The 22,036-nt window shown below is 41.0% G+C and overlaps 1 protein-coding gene across 1 annotated transcript in view; it reads right to left on the bottom strand.

Moving 5' to 3' along the window:
* Positions 1-20,100, bottom strand: part of PATL1 (PAT1 homolog 1, processing body mRNA decay factor) — a 30,412-nt gene extending 10,312 nt beyond the window's left edge. Inside the window, exons 1-14 of the mRNA XM_045855389.1 lie at positions 19,863-20,100; positions 17,923-18,034; positions 11,204-11,421; positions 10,832-10,912; positions 10,041-10,235; positions 8,999-9,100; positions 8,440-8,529; positions 7,997-8,217; positions 6,661-6,750; positions 4,832-5,012; positions 4,195-4,318; positions 3,631-3,728; positions 2,981-3,040; positions 1,815-1,963 (exon numbers count right to left, since the gene is read on the bottom strand). Coding sequence (XP_045711345.1) covers positions 1,815-1,963; positions 2,981-3,040; positions 3,631-3,728; positions 4,195-4,318; positions 4,832-5,012; positions 6,661-6,750; positions 7,997-8,217; positions 8,440-8,529; positions 8,999-9,100; positions 10,041-10,235; positions 10,832-10,912; positions 11,204-11,421; positions 17,923-18,034; positions 19,863-19,877 — 1,736 coding nt within the window. The 5' untranslated portion in view covers positions 19,878-20,100. The remainder of the gene's footprint in view (positions 1-1,814; positions 1,964-2,980; positions 3,041-3,630; positions 3,729-4,194; positions 4,319-4,831; positions 5,013-6,660; positions 6,751-7,996; positions 8,218-8,439; positions 8,530-8,998; positions 9,101-10,040; positions 10,236-10,831; positions 10,913-11,203; positions 11,422-17,922; positions 18,035-19,862) is intronic.
* Between the last annotated feature and the right edge of the window lie 1,936 nt (positions 20,101-22,036).

The following is a 22,036-nucleotide window of genomic DNA, read 5'->3' as shown; positions in this document are numbered from 1 at the left end:
TAAGAACTGACATATAGATCAATGGAACAGAATAGAGAACAGAAAAAAAACCCCATGTCTCTACAGTCAATTAATATTTGAAAAAGGGGCACGAGCATACAATGGAGTAAAAACAGTCTCTTCAACAAATGGTGTTAGAAGCACTGGACTGGTACATGGGGGGAAAAAAAAAGAAACCAACTTACACCATACACCAGAATAAACTCAAAATGGATAAAGGACTTATAAGTCATGGTATCATTAAAGTCCTAGTGGAAAACATAGTAAAATTTCAGACATCCCACATAGCAATGTTTTTGCTGATATATTTCCTAGGGCAAGGGAAATAAAGGAAAAAATAAACAAACAAATGGGACTACATCAAATTAAAAAGCTCCTGCATGGCTAAAGAAACCATAAAAGGAATCAACTGTATGGAGAACATATTTGCTAATGACACATTGGGCAAAGGTTTGACCTTCAAAATATATGAAGAACTCATATGACTCCACACCAGGAAGACAACCCAATTAAAAATTGGGCAAAGACCTGGGATGGGGGTAAAAGGCAGAAAACTGTACTTGAACAACAATTAAAATTTACTTGAACAACAATTAAAACTAAAAAACAAAACAAAAGGGCAAAGAGGCCAAATTGACACTTCTCCAAGGAGGACATAGAGAGGGCCCAGAGACACATGAAAAGATGCTCAACATCAGTAGCCATCAGAGAGATGCAAAATTAAAGCCACAATGAGATACCACCTCACACCAGTCAGAATGGCCATCATCAATAAATCAACAAACAAGTGTTGGCAAGGACGTGGAGAAAAGGGGACCCTAGTGCACTGTTGGTGGGAATACAGACTGGTGTAGCCCCTGTAGAAAAGAGTATGGAATTTCCACAGAAAACTAAAAATGGAACTGCCTTATGACCCAGTGATTCTACTGCTGGGATCATGCCCTAAGAATCCCGAAATATCAATTTAAAAGAACTTATGCACCCCAATGTTCATAGCAGCACAATTTACAATAGCTAGGTGCTGGAAACAGCCCATGTGCCATCAGTACATGAATGGATTAAAAAACTGTGGTACATTTACACAATAGCATACTTACTACACAGCAGAAAGAAAGAAGGAGCTCCTACCTTTTGCGACAGCATGGATAGAACTGGAGACTATTATGCTAGGTGAAATAAGCCAGTTGGCAAAAGACAAATACCACATGACCTCACTTATAACTGGAGTCTAAAGAACAAAATAAACTAACAAGAGAAATAGAACAAGAGACATGGAAACATGGGACAGACTGATAGCTGTAGGAGGGATGGAGGGAGGAGGGAAATGGTGGAAGGGGAAGAGACTAGTCAAAGAAAATGTATGAATGGCGCATGGACATGGACAATGGAGAGGGAATCCAATGTGGGCTACAGGGGTGCGGGGGGGGGGGGGAGGGTGCTGTTGAGAAGGGTAAAAGGGAAAGAATTGGGACAATTGTAATAAAGTAAATAAAAAAAGAGATTACAGGGCTAAACATACTAGTAAGTATAAATCAGGTACAATTTGTAAGCTTAAAATCAGAAATGATAATATTCCTGACTGTCTCTCCAGCACCCAGCAGTCCCTAGTAGATACTAAAGAGAATGTTTTCCTGGCTGGGAAAGATTACAAAATGTTTTATTTAAAGCAGATTTGAGTTAGGCCAAAAGGACAGACTTGGAGCTTACTGAGATGGTAGGGAGGGAAATCTAAAGGTAGAAATGTATAAAGTTCAGTTTAGCAGAGTAAGGAGTCCGGCTAGTCTCACGTTTTCCTCAAAGTGTGTAATTCTTACCTCTCTTGTCCAGGTAATTTCCCCCTTAAGTTGTCATACATGCTACAAATTTTGTGCTTTCTTTCTTCCGTCAGGGCAGGTCGCTCTTCTTCCAGACTTAGGAGGTAACGCCGTTCATAATCCTCCACATCAAGGAGTAAGCTGTAGGTCTGAGTCAGGACCAGAGTGTTAGATAAACCACCCCACGGTTCAGGACTATTTGATAAAGACCTAAGAATAAAACCTCAATGTAATAACATTGAGAGAACAAAGGTACTCTTTTAAATCCAGAAAAACAGAGTGAGATAACTCAAAAAAGAAAAAAAACCTTCAAAAACTGATCTTCATCCCTCCTTGACCTCTAATCCAGAATGTAGTGATACTGAAATGATTACTTTTCTAAATGATCACTCTCTAAATTTCCAGCAGCAACAACAGCACTGTAATAAAAACCGTCTGTAGCATTGCTCCAAGTTATGTCTTACATGAATAAAAATGGTAATAATTTTACTACTGGGTGACAGGCACTGTTCTAAGAACTTCGCATGTATGTACTCATTCACCACAGCCCAGTGAAAAACAGACTGCGATCATTTCCATTTTTACAGATAAACTGAGGACAGCACAGAAATGTTAAACAACTTGTCTCAAGTCACAGATTCAGAAGTAAAAAAGGCCTGATTTGCAACCTGTTTCTAGAGTCTGTGCTCTTAGAATCAACCACTATGCTCTGTGGCCTTGCAACACGGTATTTACACTTCACAAACTAAGTGCTGGTAACTACCTTGTTTTCCTTAGCAGCCAGCACAGTGCCTCACACCCAGGGAGTATCCAATAAATATATGCGAACTGATGAACTCACTAAAATAATTAATACATGGACAATGTCATTTTTATCCCCTTTGTCTTAGAAAGGTGACCTGCCCCTAGCACTCAGCGGTGGCCTGAACAAGCCTGGACAAAACCCCAGTACTTCTGGGGCCTTCGTGGCACAGCTCCTTCCACGAGGCCACAGTGAGGTACACTCCATTCCTTTTCAGTGTGCTTTGTACACAACAGGCACTCAACAAGAATATATCCACTAATTAAAGTTATGGAACACTAACTCCTAACTTTCCCACTTGTGTATACATTTGACAGTTCTGTAATTGAAACTAACTATATAGCCAACAAATTCTAACACTTACTTTCTCAATTATGACAAGGGTTTTTCGTCTCTTGTCCCGAACCTGTTTTTCTTTTGTTTCCTAAAAAAAAAGACAAGACTATTCAATGTGGACTCTTTAAGTCTGTTGAAAGTAAGTTTCTAAGTATGCACATGTAAGTTCCACTTGTGAAAATACTTTGAGATGACAATCTTGATTTTTTGAAAGTTAGTAATCTAAAAACAACACTGATGTGAACAAAGGTCACAAGTTGACTGAATCAATCTACATACAAACCATTAAACTTAGATAGGATTCATAGATAGAACTGATCCTTAGAATTCATAGACAGGCAAAGGTAATTTTAGAATGCAGCAGATATGAAGGTATCATAGAAAAATCTGAAAACACATAGAAAATGACAACTTAAAGACTGGAGAAAATAGCTGAGGTTGGTCGTAGCCGGTTGCCCAGTGGAAAGATTCCTGCTCCCTTGGGTCTTGCCTGGCTGCCTTAGAGACGTGTCAGAATCTGAAGAAAATCAGAATGCCGCGACAGGCCCAGCCAGAAGCTCCAGGTTGGGTTAGACTGTGAACAACTCCATCGTGCCTGGTTCCATTCCACCACAATGACCCCAAAAGAAGAAATGATGACCCGGAATTTCTCGACCACAGAATTCTGCTGACACTTACATCATCCTCACTCCGAGATGTCACAACAGCATCAATCATTTTCCGGGGATTATTCACACTAGAGACGGTAAGCTTTCCCAAAGAGCCCTCAAACTGCACTGCAAGGACAAAACATTCCAACAAGTAAGAACTCAGCAATGCAGGCAGGGGCTTTCCAAGATCTTTATATTCTCTATTCTTTACTCATAATCTAATTTACTACAAAAATCCATTTATCATCTAAAGCAATCTCTTATAAAACCTATCCTTTCCCCTTTTTTGTTGCAATAATAATCAAATTAAAATCTGAAGTGTTCCTCCTGTATCTATTTTAGGGATATTAGAAATTAAAACAGACACTAAAAAGTTATAAACTCTCAAATAGAAAAGAATCTAAGAGGTCATTTACCAAACCACTTATTCCACACTTAAATAAAGGCTGATCTCTGTATTTATTAAGGACAATGGTACTTTATAAATCAGTTCTAAACATCTGTATCCAATTGCCTGTATAATTATTTATATTTTAACACAGCAGCAGCTGCCTAATGTCTCTTATTATGGGCCTACGGATAAGGGCCTCACCTGGCTTGTAAGCGTGCTCCAGTTTGGCCACCTGAGGGGTAATGAGCTTGGTGCGCTCCTTTTTAGGGCCATCGCCTTGCAATTCTTCAGCAGCTGACAATTTCTCCAGTTTTTCAAAGTAATTCTGCCATGTGAGAAGATAATTTCAGTTGCAGCACAGGCACAGAATATGGCAGCTCTTTACGGATAAATAATTATACTAGTGGCTGTAATAACTTGCTGTCTGTAAATGTACTACTGATCTCTAATTTTCATTAGAACTACTATAAATGTCCTTTATCAAAAAAATCCCAGCCTTCAAAAAGCTAATTATCAATGGGAATATCTTTAAAGTTATACCACCAATATTCTTAATTGAAAGAACCAGATTACTGATGCCGAAGGGATTTGGAAACACTGGTCTGAAGGCCTCTGTGTGAAGGATAAAAGGCATGGATGCAAACCATTTAGTGAAGAGTGTGAGAGGCTCTCCAGCTGGAAAAGTGGACAGAATCTGCTTAGTCACTTTTATCCACTTGAAGACTACTACTTCAAAAGAAAATGCTATCAATATTCAACTCTACCAGCGTTTATATGAGTGCCTTCACCAGAGGAAGAGACTAAACTGTTATCCGCAAAACTAGCACAGAGTGTTTACCTGGTAATAAAAATCATCCAGGTAGGGATCAGTGCTTTGCAGCTGCATCATCTGGATTTTAGAGACCCAATCCTTTTCTCGCTGCAGCATGAGATTGGCGTAGGGATCCTTCCGGAGATGATCCTGGTGGCTGTTCCGGTGACTCCCTCTGTCTCCCGCACCATTGAGATTCCGATGCTGACTGAAACGCAAACGGGCCGCATTTCCTTCAAGTGGGTGCATCAACTATGCCTTACAATTACAATTACACAGGAGTAAACCAGGCCAATTAAAAAAAAAGATGCCTCTTGGCTTTTGTTAAAATTAGAGAAGTAAAAAAGAGCTGAATCTTTACAGAATTTGAGAGGAAAGAGTTATGCAATACACAATTAAGGAAATAAAACTAAGATGTGACTTTCTTCCTTACCACATGCTAAATACTCTCACCTACGGATTTCTGTGTATGCCCTACAATAACCCTGTGAGCTACTAGGGTTATTTTCTCTGCTTAACACAACCAACCAAGGCCAACAGGCATCAAGTAATTTGTTCAATTACCTGAACCTGGTCAGAGTTAGGGCTCTGAACACAGGCCAATTTGATTCCTAGTCTACATACTTTTAAAAAACTTGTTGAAAATCATGAAACACTTCAAATGTAGAGAAAAGCCCAGAAAATACTATAATTAATTAATTCATTAACCTTCCACCTCGACATAATGAAAAAATCTGTTTTGTCAAATTGGCCTCAGATCTTTATGAGTAATGTTAAGTGTCACATTTAAGGCTGAAGGCCCTCTTGTATTTCTCTGGATGGATCCTGGTTTTCAGCTTCCTTCTCTTCCTGGATGAATGACTTTGGTATGAATCCTCCATGAAGTGTTTGTATACGTTGATTACTTGTATGTCCATCTTTAAATTTTATCCAATATTATTCTGTGTGTCTTTCAATTTTACTTAAAGGGTCTCCTTGTTTCTTACCCAGTTATGTACTAGGAAGTGAAACTGTTGAGATGTGGTGTATTCACATTTTCAACCTTATTATTTATTGCCAAATTCTCTCTTAAGAGGCTGTACATTCCACTCTTGCCAACAGCGACAGTGATGAGATACTTCAAGTTTTGTCTATCTAGTGATGTAAAACGGTTATCTAATTTTCATCTCCATTTTTCTAATTACAAGTGAGTTTGAAAATCTTCATTTTCATGAGGGAATGTGCATTTGCGTATAAGGTCTTTTGTTATAGAGAACAGTTATCATGAGATTTACCCTCTTAACAAAGTATGAATGACCATAACATAAGCTCCACTAAAGCAGGATTTTATATGTCCTGTTCTTTCAATCCCCAAAACCCACCATAGTGTCTGGCATACAGCTGGGGGCCACATATATAAATATATGTTTGTATTTGTTTTCTGAGGATTAAATAATTGTGCTAAGATGCAAGAGTGACTGTTGGCATTATAGAAGACCCAAATGTAAGTCTAGCCACTATACTCAAGATTACTGAAAAGCTGAGATGGCAGACAAAAGGTAATTAAGAGTATGGTAAGAACTTAGTAAGCAGTGAATATAAAATGTTGGGGGGGAAAAAGTCAGATCTGAACTGCATTTCTGATGTACAATCAACAGAATTATAGTAACTTGGATATTAGTTGACAAAATCTTGTCATTTACATCCCATGTATCAAAATCATAAAACGATAGCTTATATGTTCTGACTTTACCAGTAAAATAAGATTATTATTAATTAAACTTACTAAAAAAGTAAATGAAATTAGTAGCACTTGTTACACTGTCAAAATGGAAAGCTGAATCAAGAGACTGCAAAGGAGGGAGGTGAGCACTTACTTTCTGTTCTGTTGCTGTCTCTGATGCAGAAGTCGACGGTGCTGTGGATGAAGGTGAGTGGTGTCTGGTCTAAACATCGGGGCCTGAGGTCTAAGGACAAAGGGACAAGGTTTTCAATTCTGCTGTCCTGAAGATCTGAAATTTTTCAGAGTGTTGTCAGCACAAGATAACTTCATGTGGGTTCATTCAGGGGAATGCAAACGTCCACTCTAAGGAGGCCTTCTAGAGGGAAAAGACAGCCATGTGTTCTGACATCTTCCACAAAGGCCGGTTCTCAGCTCCTGAGCAGACGATCACAAATCTGACCAAACTGACAGTAAAGCAGTATATTTTTTGTCTTTTTGCTACTGTTAAACAGAAGTCCCTAAATAGATTTAATGTACTTAGTTACAACCATTCGGGAATGACACTGCAAGTGTGTGTGACGGTGCATTTCATATGCCAACCTGGCTGGGCCGTGGGGCCCCGCTGTTCAGTCACACATCAGTCTAGATGTTGCTGTGAAGGTGTTTTGCAGAAGGGATTATTAACCTTCCCAATTGGTTGATTTTAAGAAAAAGTGATATAATGTGTGTGGGCCTCACTCAACCCTCGGAGAAAAAAACAATTTTGCCTCAAGACTGAAACATGAAAGTCCTGCCCAAATTTCCTGCCTGCCAGCCCACCACATCAACTTCAGACTCAGGACTCAAATTTCAATATATAAATTAGTAGCACCTTGTTACACTGTCAAAATTAAAAACTGAATTAAACCACAAAGGAAGATGAGTACTTACTCATCTATATGATATCATCATGTATATGTGTCCATTTATATGTAATAGATAATTTAATATATAATTTAGTTACACATATAGAAGACATGCACGCTAGAAGGTAAGTATGTACAGGGTGTGGCAAAAGTAGGTTTACAGTTGTGAATATGTGAAAGAGAGTTGATTCTTGTATTATTACTATTAGTTATTGTACTATTTTCCATATGAACAACTGTAAGCCCACCTTTGCCCGACCCTGCGTCTGCACATATGGCACCCATTGGTTCTGTTTCTCTGGGGAACCCTTAGCATATGCTAAGTCCTGTTAGGTAATACACACTGTGTGTGTGTGTGTGTGTTCAGAAAATGAGTATAAAGTAAAGCAAGTGACTTGGGGAAAATGTGATTCATAAGAAAGCCTGCAGACTGTCAAATATTTCTGTGTTTGGCAACCCGAGGATCCAGTCACATCTTAAAATTTATCACCTGCGCAAATCAAGACACTTCCATACTGTAACATTACACTTCAACAAGAGACAGCCAACAGTGCATAAACAAACAGCAGCATTTGTTGTGCATACCGTAAGTTTTGCAGGTGAGGTCCTGGGCCAGGCGGGTGCTGCTGTGGAGGAGGAGGTGTGGCGGGGGGTGGAGCACTAAAGAAGGCACGGAAGCCTGGTGCTGGGGGGAGCATCTGCCCAACTCGCCCTTGCAGCAGCTTGGGATTCATGGCAGCAAGTGGACTACCAACAAATCCAGGCACCCGCGCAAACTGGCTGGGAGACATCCGTCCAGGCTGTAGCTACAGAGGGACAGAATCTTAGGTTTAGTTCATCAGCAAGCCCCCTTGCTTTTATCCACAGAAAAGTCAAAATACTGTTTCCATTGGCAACTTTGTTTGAAAAGGTAATGTTTAAAAAAAAAAGGAGGCAGTAGTGATTGATTAAAGAGTAAAACAGGTATCATCCAGCACACTTTAGGAAAGTAAGATAGTTCTTGATGGGTCGGGCTATTCAAGACTTACCTGTGCTCCTCCAAGCAGCTGCGCTCTCTGGAGGGGGCTGAGAACAGGAGGAACAGCAGGAGGGAAAGGGTGACCCAGTAGGGAAGAGTTCTAGGGGGAAAAAAAGGAAAAAAGAAAAAAAAATTACACCATGAAACAAGTAAATCAGTATAATAAGAGAACTCAATAGAAACGCAGAACAAAGTCAGATATAAAAACTCTTAAATTGTACAGTCAAGTTGTCCATTGAAGAAATATAAAAGAATTATGAAATTATGAAGAAATTACAAAGTACTATGATAATGTAACAAGAAAAAAAAAGCAGTAGAATGAGGGACAGAGATAGCAGGAAACCAGATAATCATGCAACTTTAGATTTTTAAAGATAAGAATAAAACTGAGATGAGAAACAACTGAACATAATGAAACATGTCTTCTGATCTGGGGGCCAGAAGATACAGAAATTCGAGGAGAGAGATAGGAAAAAATATGTACAACTCAGGAGAAATCTATACACTTGTATAGTGATTACACAAGTAGTGATCAGGATGCATTTTCATTTGGTCGCAAAGTGACCTACCGGGACATTGCAGAGCTGGTTTGGAGACATCCTCTCACCATAGGGAGCAGGATACCGCGGCGGCATCGGGGGTCGAACATGGACAGGCTTCGGACACAGAATCTATCGGGACAAACATATAAACAACTACACTCAATGAAGTCAGTTTTTCCTCCACCTACACTCCCTCCCCTCTAGTACTGGTAGACACACAGAACTCAATGCAAAGCCCTACTTCTAAGCAAATTGCTATGGCTATGGGTTCACACATAGAACCTTTGGTCACTTCCTCTCACAAATATCAAGCAACAGTGCCACTTTTAACTGAGGAAGATTTAGCTAATTCTCCAGTTATCCCCACCCTTCCATGCTATCTGAGGGAGGTACCAGCAGATATTTGAACTTGCAAATTCTCTCCAAGAGGATGTATTTTGGTAGCAGTGAGGGAGAAGGAATGATAAGAAAGCTGGAGGATTAACTAAGTCCTATTCTGAAGCCCCTGTGATATGGCCGCCATGCTCAGCTCTTTTGTGATACATTGTGACTCCACCATTTCATAGGATCCTGAGCCTAACTAGGCCATACCAACACCACCCTCCCCCCATACCTTCCAAATTGGCCTTCCTTTTCAGCTGCTCGTTTCAGGTGGAGGAAAGTCTATGGAACAGGACTGCACAGGCTCTAGGGAAAGCAGGGATATCTTAAAGGTAAAAAGGGATGTGGACAATGCTGCGTTGTTCCCACTCCCCCCAGCTTTCAGTTACCTCTCTGCTAATGTTTTGGGCAGCCAGCAAAACCCTTTAAAAAGGACATATACACTAACTGTGGTTAACTACCCTTTCACTCCCCCATTTATAAAGCAGGAGCAACAGGAGCAGCACCAGCAAAGGGCATTAGGGAATGTGTCTCTTATCGGTACTAACTTCTCCTCCAACTGGCTATTTTTCTTTCTAATCTAATGCCTACCCAACACTTCCACCCTCCTCCCAGTACAACCAATTTCCCAAATAATTTTGCCCAGATTCCCAATATCCTGGGCTGAGTGCCTGTTAATGAGAGGTACCTGTTGGTTGAAGCCGGTTACAGCCATCTGCTTAGGTGGGGTGCCTATGGGGACGGCTCTAACAGGAGGGCTCCCAATGATAGGTGAAGTTGACCGCCTTGGTAATGCCCGCTCGGAAAGGTCCCGATCATCTTCTGGGCCCTGTGGGGGCCTCTGAGGCAAGGCATATTCTAATACAGACACTGTAGGCATTTCCTAATTAAGGAAGCAGTAAAAAAAATTAGCTAACTTGAAATGTTTTAAAAATCTCTACACATGCCAAAAGTATCTTGAGAAATCATTTTTAAAATTTTAATTGAACTTTATTTCATATCCAGTAAAATTTACCCTCTTTGGTGTACAGTTGTGTGAGCTTTAATAAATGCAGAGTCATGAATCTACCACCACAATCAAGACACAGAACAGTTTTATCACTCCTCAAACTTCCTCTGTACTGTGACTTTGTAGTCAACCCCTCCCACCACTCCCAAACACTGGCAGACACAGATCTGTTCTCCAGCCTTACAGATCCGCCTAGAAATAACTTTTTAAGTAACTTAAATTGTAGGCGGACAAATGTGAGTAACAAGGGCTCCATTCAAAGTAAAGCGCAGTCAAGTGAGCACTGCCCCAGAGGCTGAGGCAGGGCGCAATCAAGTAGTGCAACTGTGAGTGCTGGGAGAAGTAATTAACATAAAACTGGCCAACCATATCCAACTACACATGTCTCTGCACGGAAAGGATGACAACGGAAGCCCAACTTGCAGTTTTCACATATTAGGAATTTTATATAAATAGAAAATGTTTAATACCTGAGCAAGCAGTGGCCCTCGAATTCGCCTCAGAACTTCAGATCCATCCCAGATGCTGGAATTGAGACTTCCTGGTTGGGGCTAACAAAAAAGGAAAACACGCTAAGTCTGGAATACCAGGGGCTCTCTGTGTGACACACCTGCTTTTGGTGAACACGGCTCCCAAGGAGCCTCAACTGCTTGAGAACAAGAAATGATAGTGTTCCAGAGTATAACTATTCCCCACCTTCATTGCTAGAATTGTTATCAGGAATTATATTAACAATTTTCTACAGCACACATACTTTTCTCATTACAGTAGATGAAGTAAAATGGCAAAGCCAGTATTTCACTTAATCTGCTACAGTGCTCAAACCTGAGGAACTGACTCACTTGCAAAGCGGGCCTGGTCTGCACTGCCCTCATGATGGCTGGGTCTTCTAGTTCATTTTCAATCACCATCTTGCTGAGCCTCTCGGCCAGGTTCTCCTCATGGTCACCCAACAAGTCCATCTCATCCCTCTCTCCATTTCCTGTTTGTTCACTGGCTGCTACCGGAAGCTTCTCTTCCAATTCGGCCAGTCGCTCATGTGCTTCCTGCCAATCATCATCTATAAGGAAATCACAAAAAAGAAATTCAGTTCATACTCGAACTAGGAAGTTTTATAAAACTCTTCCCTTAACCAAGTGAATAATTTCAACTCCAGATAGGTGGAAAGTTAAATGTCTACTTGGACACATGAAATAAAGCTTAAACTATGGGGCATAATAAAGTGGGCTTCTCATTTTTAAGAATAACATCATACTAGGAATAAAATTCAAGCATTTAGAGTAATAGCTTAGTACATTATCAATGGTATCTAAACTATATTCTGAAACCAATTTTGAAACTGTCGATCTTGAGTTACTATGACATTTCAGGCAAAAAATTTAAAGGAAAGCTAAAACTCACTACACTAACATACAACTTCCTCTTAGATTGTAACTGTCATCTTTACAAGTTTTTTTATCTATTCATTTCACTCAATATTTGTTGGGCATCTAATGTGTGACAAGCCCTGTTTTTGATGCATGGGATACACGAGTGCAGAACATGGACAAGGACCCCTACCCTCCTAGAGTTTTCTTTTAAGCAGGGAAGAAATAGGTAATAGACAATACACACAATAAATAAGTAAATTAGAAACCACATTAGAAGATGCAATACTGTGGGAATATGGAGGAAGAGAGGCGGACCGAAAACTTTAAACAGGATAATCAGAGGTGCGTTTCACTGAGAGGGTCACACTCGAGGGAAGGATTCAGGAGTAAGCCAGCTAGCCATGCTGGTGTCTGGGAGTGTTCCATGGTGAGGGAGTCAGTATAAAGGCCACAGGATGAGACTGACGATTTTGAGAAACAGAAAGAACCGTGTTTGGACTGGAATGATCAAGGGGGGAGATAAAAGAAAATGAGGTCATAAAGGTAGAGAGTGGAAGAGAGCGGCTTTAGGGCCTCTTAGGCCACTCTGAAATGAGGGGCTACTGAAGGTTCTGATGTGGCCTGACTTTTTGAGAATCCCTCTGCCTGCTGTGCTGAAAGCCGACTAGGGGCAGCAACACTGGGAGCATGGAGGACTGCTAGGTGGCTCCTGCAGTATGCCAGGGCAAAGGTGGTGGTGCCCTGGACCAGGTCAGTTCCTCTCCTGTTTTCATGATGCCTGCGATTCCTGTGCACTACTATCAAGTCTGTAGCACTGGCACCAGGCTGCTGTCTTGTTTCTTTTCATGCTGACACAGGACTGTTTTTGAGTCCTCCTACAGCACAGGAGAGTGTCTTCAGAACCCTCTGTCAGCTTCTCTAAAGCTACACCTTACTTCCATCACTTTGCTCATCCCAGAGCTCCTCAATCTCATCACCGTATTCTGCTTCCATTATAAAAACCTTACTATTTTGCTCCCCTAAGCATTCAAATTCAGCCACCTTTCTCTCTCCATTGAAGCTTTCCCTAAATGACCTTTTCATTTTAATTCTACCTTCACCTCATTTAAACATGCATTACTTTCTAATCCACAAAACATCCATGTATTCTTTTATATGTTACATATTTTATTCTGATTTTAATTTTGTTTTGTATGTTCAATGAAATTCAACAAAGAAGTAACAAGGGAATTCCCTTTATGACTAACACAGAAACAAAGAATTCTCAAAAAGTGTCCTTAATGACAATTCTCTCCATATAATTTTCCCATATGCCTCATTAGAAGAAAGGAGAAGAAAGAAAAACAATGCCTGATATACAGGGTGCAATAGATGGGGTTCATGTGCAACTTGTTAAAATTATCTTTATTCTTTTTTCTGCTTACAAAGAAAATACATGGTTACATCACACAAAATGTAATTTAGAAAGTTTCCCACAGTTCCATATTGCAAACTATAAAGTTTAAACTTGTTTATTTTTTACTTAAGCAATATAGCTTGGATATCTTTTCATGCATGCACACACAGATAACTACTGATAATATTAATTCATTCTTTTTAATTTCTATATAAGATTCTATTCTGTTGACAAACTAATTTAGCTTTTCCCTACTGATGGCAATTTAGATCACTTGCAAATTCTCAATATAATGATTAATACTGTAATGAATATTATACATATCTTAATATCTTAAGCAAATATTTAAGTAGGTTAAGTCCCTTTTGGGGTTAGATTATAAACATTTAGAATCTGCTATTTTTACTGCACAACAATGTATCATGTAACACTAGTCCAAAAAGTGAGGGAAGTGGGACTTCCAAATTATAAATTTGGTATGATCAGAACCACACTGCCTTGTCTTTGGGTACCGCAGAAGATACAAATGTACTGCTTGTGGTAAAGAAAAAATCCATGTTACATGAAAATTAAGTATTAATTTAAATAATCAGTTATCAGCAAAAAAATTCCTGAAAAAATTGTGTAATTAAAAATCAGTTGTGCTCTGTCTAGTGTGGTTCAGTGGACTGAGTGCCAGCCTGTGAACCAAAGGGTCGCCAGTTCATTCCCAGTCAGGGCACATGCCTTGGTTGCAGGCCAGGTCCCCAGTAGGGGGTGTATGGGAGGCAACCACACATTGATGTTTCTCTCCCTCCCTCCCTCCCCCTTTCTAAAAATAAATAAATAAAATCGTTTAAAAAAATCAATTATGACATTAATACTTATGACATCTTTGCTAAGGAAGAGTAAACTGAGAAAATTTTTAAAAGACAAACCATTTTTTTAAAATAAATTTACTAACTCAGGAAATGCCAAAAAAATTGGGAGTCTGTAATCCTGAAAAAGGATTTTTTAATATTTATTTTCCAAATTTAATAAGTTAATTTGCTAATGGATTGATTCCAATGCAGTAGAGTTCTAATGTGCATTGTTTTCATTCACTGCTTACATACTTACCTTTACTAACTTTACCAGATCCTAGCCAAAAAGAAGTTTATTTGTCCTTAACAATTACATCTTAAAAACACTGGTTAAACAGCCATATTCTGTGAGAATGGCTGTTGTGAACTGTTACTTTTTGAAACATGTAAGCAAAGGAATCTATGTAAGGAATACCATCATCATCATTTCAGGTTTTACCTGCTGTTGTGAAAAATCATCTGAAGCAATGTCAGAGATGTCAAATCTTACAAGAGGATACCTCGCTGTGTGTTTTTTCAGATGACCTGAACATCTAGTTATGCAGATATGCCAACGCTGCACCTCAATCCACACTGGTCAAAATGATAAACAGAAAGCAAGAGAATGACAGAGCAACGAAGGGAAAGAGGTACCTGTTTTCCTTCAACTCATTAACCTATACCCTGAGGTGGGTTAGTGAATTCCTGATTGTTCCCATAAACTTGTGCTTGTAATGATTTCCCTGAAGTCTGTCTCAGGGATATTAATTTTTTTATATCTTTACTGATTTTAGAGAGGAAGGGAGAGGGAGAAATAAACACCAGTGTGAGAGAGACATTGACTGGTTGCCTCCTGTATGGGACACGACAGGGGATCGAACCCGCACCTTTTGGTGTACGGACTACGCTCTAGCCGAGCCACACTGGCCAGGGCTCAGAGATATTTTTAAATAAAAACAAAATGATTAGGAAGTACAGGTGATTTAACTTTAAGGCCTTCTCAGTCCCTGATGATTACAGCAGCTACCAATAAAAGTAGGAAGAGTGCGGAGTCCTTCCATGTGGAGGTGGGAGGTGCCCCAAGATTCCCCAAAGATTGCTTTAACTGGTGGTTTGCACTGATTCCATTTATAGTTACTTCATCTGTTACTTTCCTTCCTCATTTTCCCCCTTCCTCATTTGCTAAAATGAGGATAATAGCAGTGCCTACTTCACAAGGTTGCTGTGAGGGTTATATATAAAACATTTAGAATGGTGTCTAGCACATAATAAGCATCTTGTAAACGCAAGCATTTACTTTTAGGGAATGAATTGAGATTACTGTGGCTCATTTATTGCTCTACGAGGAAGGAAACATTTTCCCATGCAGATGACAGGTACTAGTTTCTTAAGGGAAGGTGACATCAGAGTAGCTGGCAACTTAAAATAACTACTGTATTAACAGGTTTCATTCAAGACACTCACTCCTTGAATTAGAAATCATCAAACCAAAACACGTGACAAAGGTCTGACATTTTTATCTCCTGGTTTAAATTCTCTGCACCACCTGTGTATCTACTTGCAGAGGTGTATTAAGCAAGACATAGGACGACTTAGCAATTTCCCTTTTATAAACCCTTACAGTATTTAGATCAAGAAGTTATGAAGAAAAAAAGAGATGGTATGAGGCATTAAGATTTTAATTTTACAATTCAAGTATATTATACTCAGTGGAAAAGGCTCGCACCCGCAACTTTTTTCATTATGAACTCTGTTAACCAAGAAATCCTTCTTAAACACCCCTATGCCTGAGGGCACAAAGTGGGCTGACCATGTGCTATCTCACTGCCTCTGCTTTTCACTGCCTGTTCTTTTGTGTGTAACCCCAGGGGCTTTTTCATTGTGTGTGTACTTTTCTTTCTATCACATAAAATACAGCTCTGTAAACTCGAGCATCCTTCTCAGGCAATATTTCCTCCATCTTGTGAGGAATACAGAAAGTCAGAAAAAAAGACTGTCCAGAGCACTCTGGAAGCCCAAGAGAAGGCAGGACTACTCCTTCTCTGCCCAGGTTCAAAACTGAGGGACACATTACTACGCCGAGTTCATCGATTTCATCAACTTCATTCTAATACTGAGGAATCTGCTGAAAAATGGTAAGATTCAGGCCCTGGCCAGATGGCTCAGTTGGTTGGAGCGTCGTCCCATACACCAAAAGGCTGAGGATTTGATTCATGGTTGAGGGGGGTTCTATCCCTGGTTGGGGGCACATATAGGAGGCAACTGATCGGTGTTTCTGTCTCACATTTGATGTTTCTCCCCCCGCCCCCCCCAAATCAATGAAGATATCTTTGGGTAAGGATTAAAAAAAAAAAGTAAAATTCAGTACAATATTTTAAGAGAAAAAGAATTCTAGAAAGAAGCACACAATGTATGTAGCTTCCATTGTATTCTATGGGGTATTAGTAAATGAACTCTAAATATAATTTACCATGCACGCCAGTTACCCACTTTTGTAATTCTACTCTATTGCTTTTGCCCGTGATCTCCATGGAGAGAGAACAGCGTCTGAGATCATGTCATTGTCCTTGGACGATCTCATCTCCTAAACTATGGCTATAATCCAAAAGGTCTTTGGTTCCCTTCTGTAATGAGTCTATGCTTCTACCTTAAACACTTCTCTTGTTGCTCCAAAAAGCGGCAGTTTTGAGCCCTCTATAAAATTTTGCAAACCCTGATTGATAAAAGTAAACTCTCATTTTTGCCAGTTCATTCAACTCAGTCTAAGCTTTAATAAATTTAAGCTGTTTAGGTCACTGCAAAACCAGTACCTATTATATCATCGTTACGACTTCTTTTTGGCCCTGACTGGTATGGCTCAGTGTGTTGGGTCTTGTCCCACAAACCAAGGGGTCACTAGTTCAATTCCCGGTCAGGGCACATGTCTGGGTTGTGGGCCAGGTCTCCAGTTGTTGGTGTGCCAGAGGCATCTGATCACGATGCTTCTCTCCCTCTCTTTCTCCCTCCCTTCCCCACTCTCTAAAAACAAAACAAAAAAGAACACCTCTTTTCGATATTCAACACCTTGTGACTATATACTACTGTTAAATTTTTCCTTATTACTTAACTTTGAATATTTGTTGCAAAGAAATCAACATATTCTACACATCCTAGCAAAAAAGTTGTTGCTGTTTTCAATATCAACAAAGCAAAAATATTTGCACTTAATCTTAACCTATTCATTTTTTAAATATACGGTTTAATTTAAAATTTTTACAGTTTAATTTTAACTTATTAGTGTACTTGTCCTAGGATCTATAATTCTCAAACTTTACCATGTAAGCTAGCTCTCTAAATTTCCCATTTCAGTAATCATAACTTTGTGACCTCTAAGAATAGGTTGGCTCTTTTACTTTTTATAACCTTTCCAACTCCTAGAATTTTTACTATATTCACGGATGGGAAAATTTCATCTTATTCTTACTTAGGAAAATTTTCTATCATCAAAATTCTTGGAACGAAAGGATTTTTATTTTATGGAACATACTAAAAGACAACAGCAGGACCATGTAATATATACTACTGACCAACTGAATTTTAAAACATACATACCAGAATCTGAGTTTCCTTCTAGCTCACTAGTTTTCCTTAAGTTTTATGTTCCACAAATAAAAATTTACCTCTTCTAGGACAATTTTAAATGTTTGTCAAACGTCTACTTCTCTAACCATTTGAATTCCTTATAGTGTCAACCTAGAGCAATACATCACATAGCTGGCAGAGACCAGACTTGAAGAACACCTGGTTTCATAAGTGAGGCAAAAGAGGCCCAGAGGAGAAGGATAGATGCTTCCAGTCAACACCAGTCTATTCTAAGACCAGGAGTGGAGTATTTTGCTAAATCAGTGACTGAGATTATACTAAAACAAAACACTTAGAAAGGAGAACATTTGAAAACAGCAAGAAATCAGTATGATATATAAGATGTCACTTACCAACTGCACCTGACCCAAACGTGTCATCATTGAATTGATCAATCTCTTCATCTTCCTCTCCCAGGCCCTGAAATGCATCCTCATCTTCATCCAGAGGACAATCCTCCAAAGACTGAAAAAAGAAAAGCTATTCGTGAAGTTCACAACCTCACTGTAAAATGTTCTGAAGATGTTCATCTTGTCTTCCCAACCAACATAGCAGCTTCATTATGACTTTCTGTAAAGATGGCAATCTTTCAATCCTCCAATTTCCCCAAACATTAGAAAATGTCAGCATCTTCTTTTCTTTCAGTTTCTCTTTCCTACTCATTTCATTTAACCTTCCCCCTAAATATTCCATTTCTCTATCAGGAATCAAATAACATTTCCTCATGGTATGCCAGCTTCCTTTGCATCACTGGTTAACAGTAATAACAGATGAAAACAAATTCTTTACTATTTTCCCTGAGTGTTAGTGTATTTTTCAACAAAATTTTCATCTTCCCCATATTCATGTCATGTTGTCAACTATTTTATTTTTCACTTGTAAAGCTTTCTCTTCATTTTCCATCTTTTCCCCCTTCTGTTTCCTACAGGCCCAAACTCTGGTCATCAAACTAAAGCTGAACTTTTCAAACACAATTAAGCAAACTCTCCTGGTGTGAACTTGGACAAGTAAGTCATTTGCAGCGATCAATTCATTAAATACCTCGTGAGCACCTATTGTGCCTCAGGCTTTGTTGGGCTCTAGTCTCTGAAGTGGTAATACAGGTACATCACCTTCCCCAGTTATGAGGATCAAATGAGGCACAGATTTAGACTGTGGATTGCTGAACAAAGCCAGATATTACGGTAACAACCTAGGTGGGTTCTATTTTACAGTTCTTCCTTCCACTTCAGTTTTTTAACGGATTTCTCAAGTTTTGTTCTCTTTTGGCAGCTCCTTACCGCGTCTCATCACCTCTCCACGTTTAAGTGAAGTTAGTTTGGTCTTAAACCATTTCCTATCACGTATCAAGTTAGGCGTCCATAATTTTCAAAGATTTGCAATCCGAAGGCAGGGTTGTGATACACCTCGCTTGGCCACCTCTTAGCTAGGCTGTTCCCACATAAAGGTGAGGCAAAAGGGCCATTTCGCCCACCTCAAGACCTCCCAAACGCACACAAAGCAAGTATGCAACATCCAGCAGCACTCCTTCCCCAATCGCAAAGATCTACGTAATCAAATCACTGGATTTTTAAATTGGAAAGACGCTCAGGGATTATCGAGAGCAGCTCTTTTATTCTACAAACCCAGACTCTATGTCCAGAGATTACGAGTCCCTCAAGGTCACACAGTGAATCAGTGACATGTTCAGGACTCTCGATTATTGCTACATTACCGGGAACGACACCAAAAACCCACGTCTCCCCCCACTCGGCCAGAAGAAACTTCTGTTGGACACGCCTCCTCCCAACTCCGAGGCCTCTTTAGTAAAGTCTACGGACCCAGTCTAAGGACGAGCACAGGTCCCACTGACCCAAGGGTTGCCTGTGTGTATGGGTGCGTGTAACTGGAGGGAATGTGGCTCCGGATCCAGGGCGGGAAACCTATCTGTGGGCTTTCCCCAGTGACTCTTCTTCAGGAAGAGCCACCAGGTGGGTGCAAGGCCGCCTCTTCTCGGCTCCTCCCAGGGTGGGGCTGGCGGGTGGTCTGGGTAAGGCACTTAACGGGCCCTCCCCATCTCAAAACAGAGGCCAACACCCCCCAGCGACAACTAATAGGAGTGTGCCGCCGCCAGAAGCCAGCTCACAGCTCTCAGATTAGCCCACGACTCCAGGCCTGACGCGTTCCTCTGGGTCCCGCGGGTCACACCACTCGTCCCCTCCCCCCCAGGAGCCCGGGACAGAAGCACAGGGGATAAGTAAAGAAAAGGGGCTCCAGAGGGAGGGAGGGGTCATTTCCGGTCGCAACTGCTCACCTCGTAGCGGAACATTCTTGGGGAGGGGGGGGAGGGAGCGGGGAGGGGAGCGGGGAAGGGAGGGAAGAAGAGTTGACTCGCCCGGCTCCTCCGCGCGCGGGTCCTCCACCGGCTCGCGACCCCTGGCCGCCGCCGTACGCCGGAGCGTGCGTGGGAACGTGCGCAGGCGCGCCTCAGGGAGGGCGGCCACCCGGCTCTGAGCCGCAGGCGGCGTCTGCGCGGGGACTGATTTGGCGTCCGGCTTCCTAGTCTCAGCGGCGGGAAGTAGGTCCCGTGTTGTAAGACTGCGCACGCGCCGCTTGTCCTGGGCTTCTTAGCGTTCCGACCTGCAACTCCGCCCCTGCTTTCTCTGAGTCTGCCCAGCTCTCAGGTCAGAGTCACGAGTTTTCCGTCACCTACGGGGCGGAGCGAACCCTTGTGATTGTCACAGGGTATGGCTTTGAAGAGTTCCAAGCTGTCGGACCCGGGAGAAATGGAGATGCCTTGGCTGTTTGTCCAGCGTTCAACACGGTCTTCAGGTTGCTCGGCAGTCCTCACGATATATGACATGTACCTAGTAGAGGGAAAAAATTTGAGAAATTCAGGTCATCCAAAGGGGCTGAATTTGTCGCTGCTATCAGTGGCACGTCACCCGCTGAATCAACAGCATGTCAGGGCTGTGATTTATGTGTCTCAAAGTGGCGATGGCGCTCTCCTTTTTAAAGTCCGAAGGCACGTTCCGAGAGGTTCAACCAGGGTGATAATATGTAGGCGCCAAGCGCCCCAGGCACGTGGAGGGTGGGGAGCCAAAGGGGCAGCACAGCTGTGGGCAGCAAGGTCATTTGAGGCCGAGAAGCGCCATCCTGGGTGCGCCGCTGGTTGACACCACCTCCTTAGAATCGGATCAAAGCAGGAAAAGAGTGTGTCCAGGTTAAAACCTCCACGTACTGGTTCCAGAAATCTGGGTGGTTTGTGACATCCTCTAGTATCTCCCGTGCCCTTTCAGTCTTAGAGCTCCGGGAATTATACCTTTCCTCCCAAGGATTAGCACCGCCAAGAATGAATTCTTGTGCTTTCGCAACTCCTTTCTCTGCATATCTTAAAGTGCAACCTTGCCTTGGAGCAGCATACTGTAAATCCTTTCCATTTTAGTGGGATTGGATTAATCAGAGCCGGAGTGCTGGAAACCTTGGATTTGGAAATAAAAGTTCTGGGTGTGAATCAGTGCTTTGTGTTACTATCAGTTTTAGGCAAGCTATCTAAATATGTCTGAGCCTTAATTTCTTTGTAAAATGGGTTTAATGATACTTGCCTCACAGAGGAGTGCTTCAATGGCAAGATAATGCCAATACCAATGATGATTGAAGTCTCCCTGGCACTCTGCTAGGTCCTTTATAATAGTTTGATAATACGGATTATCAAATCGAATCTTTCCTAATGCCAACCCCATGAGGTAGGTACTATTATTTTTTCTACTTTATAGATGAAGAACCTGAGGGTTAGAGACATTAAATAATTTGTCCCAAACCACCCGATAGGAAATGTTAAAGCTGGCAACTGAGGGCTGTCTGATACCAAACACCCAATCTCTCAAACCTGTGACAATTTCACAAAAGCAAATGTTTACATGGGCCAGGCCTGCACTTGAAAGAGGTGGAGCAGGCCAAGGATAAGATAATTGTCAAGCATACATGGAGCATTACAAAACTTCTTGTGCTAGGTAACAGCAGGTCTTAACAATGACCAAAGAATTGGTGCCTTGTGAACCAAGGCAAACTATGGCCCTTGGCCAAATCTGTCCAGCTGCCTGTTTTTGTAAGTAAAGTTTTGTTGGACTACAGCCATGCTCATTTAGTTACATATTGTTTTCGGTTGCTTTAGGGAAACAAAGGTAGAGTTGAATGGAGACCATTTAGCCAGCAAAACCTAAGATCTTTATTATATCTGGCCCTTTACAGAAAGGGTTAGCTGATCCTTGATGCTGCAGGTTATGTTTTCCGATCATTATGTTAGAAATCAGAAATTTTTACTTCTGCTCAAGATAGCAGCACAGGTAAACATGGCTCACCTCATCACATACCACATCAAAATTACATCTAAATGATAGAACAGCCGTCACTCAGAACTGTCAGAAATCGAGTTAAATGGAAGTCTGACAACTACAGATTTAAGAAACCACATCTATCCAGACTGGT

The sequence above is a fragment of the Phyllostomus hastatus genome, unplaced genomic scaffold (genome assembly GCF_019186645.2).
Source record: "Phyllostomus hastatus isolate PE091 unplaced genomic scaffold, TTU_PhHast_1.1 phas_scaffold_11, whole genome shotgun sequence".
In the NCBI taxonomy this organism is placed as follows: Eukaryota; Metazoa; Chordata; class Mammalia; order Chiroptera; family Phyllostomidae; genus Phyllostomus; species Phyllostomus hastatus.
The sequence above is the reverse complement of the archived record's forward strand: the minus strand, read 5'-3'. Positions and strand labels throughout refer to the sequence as shown.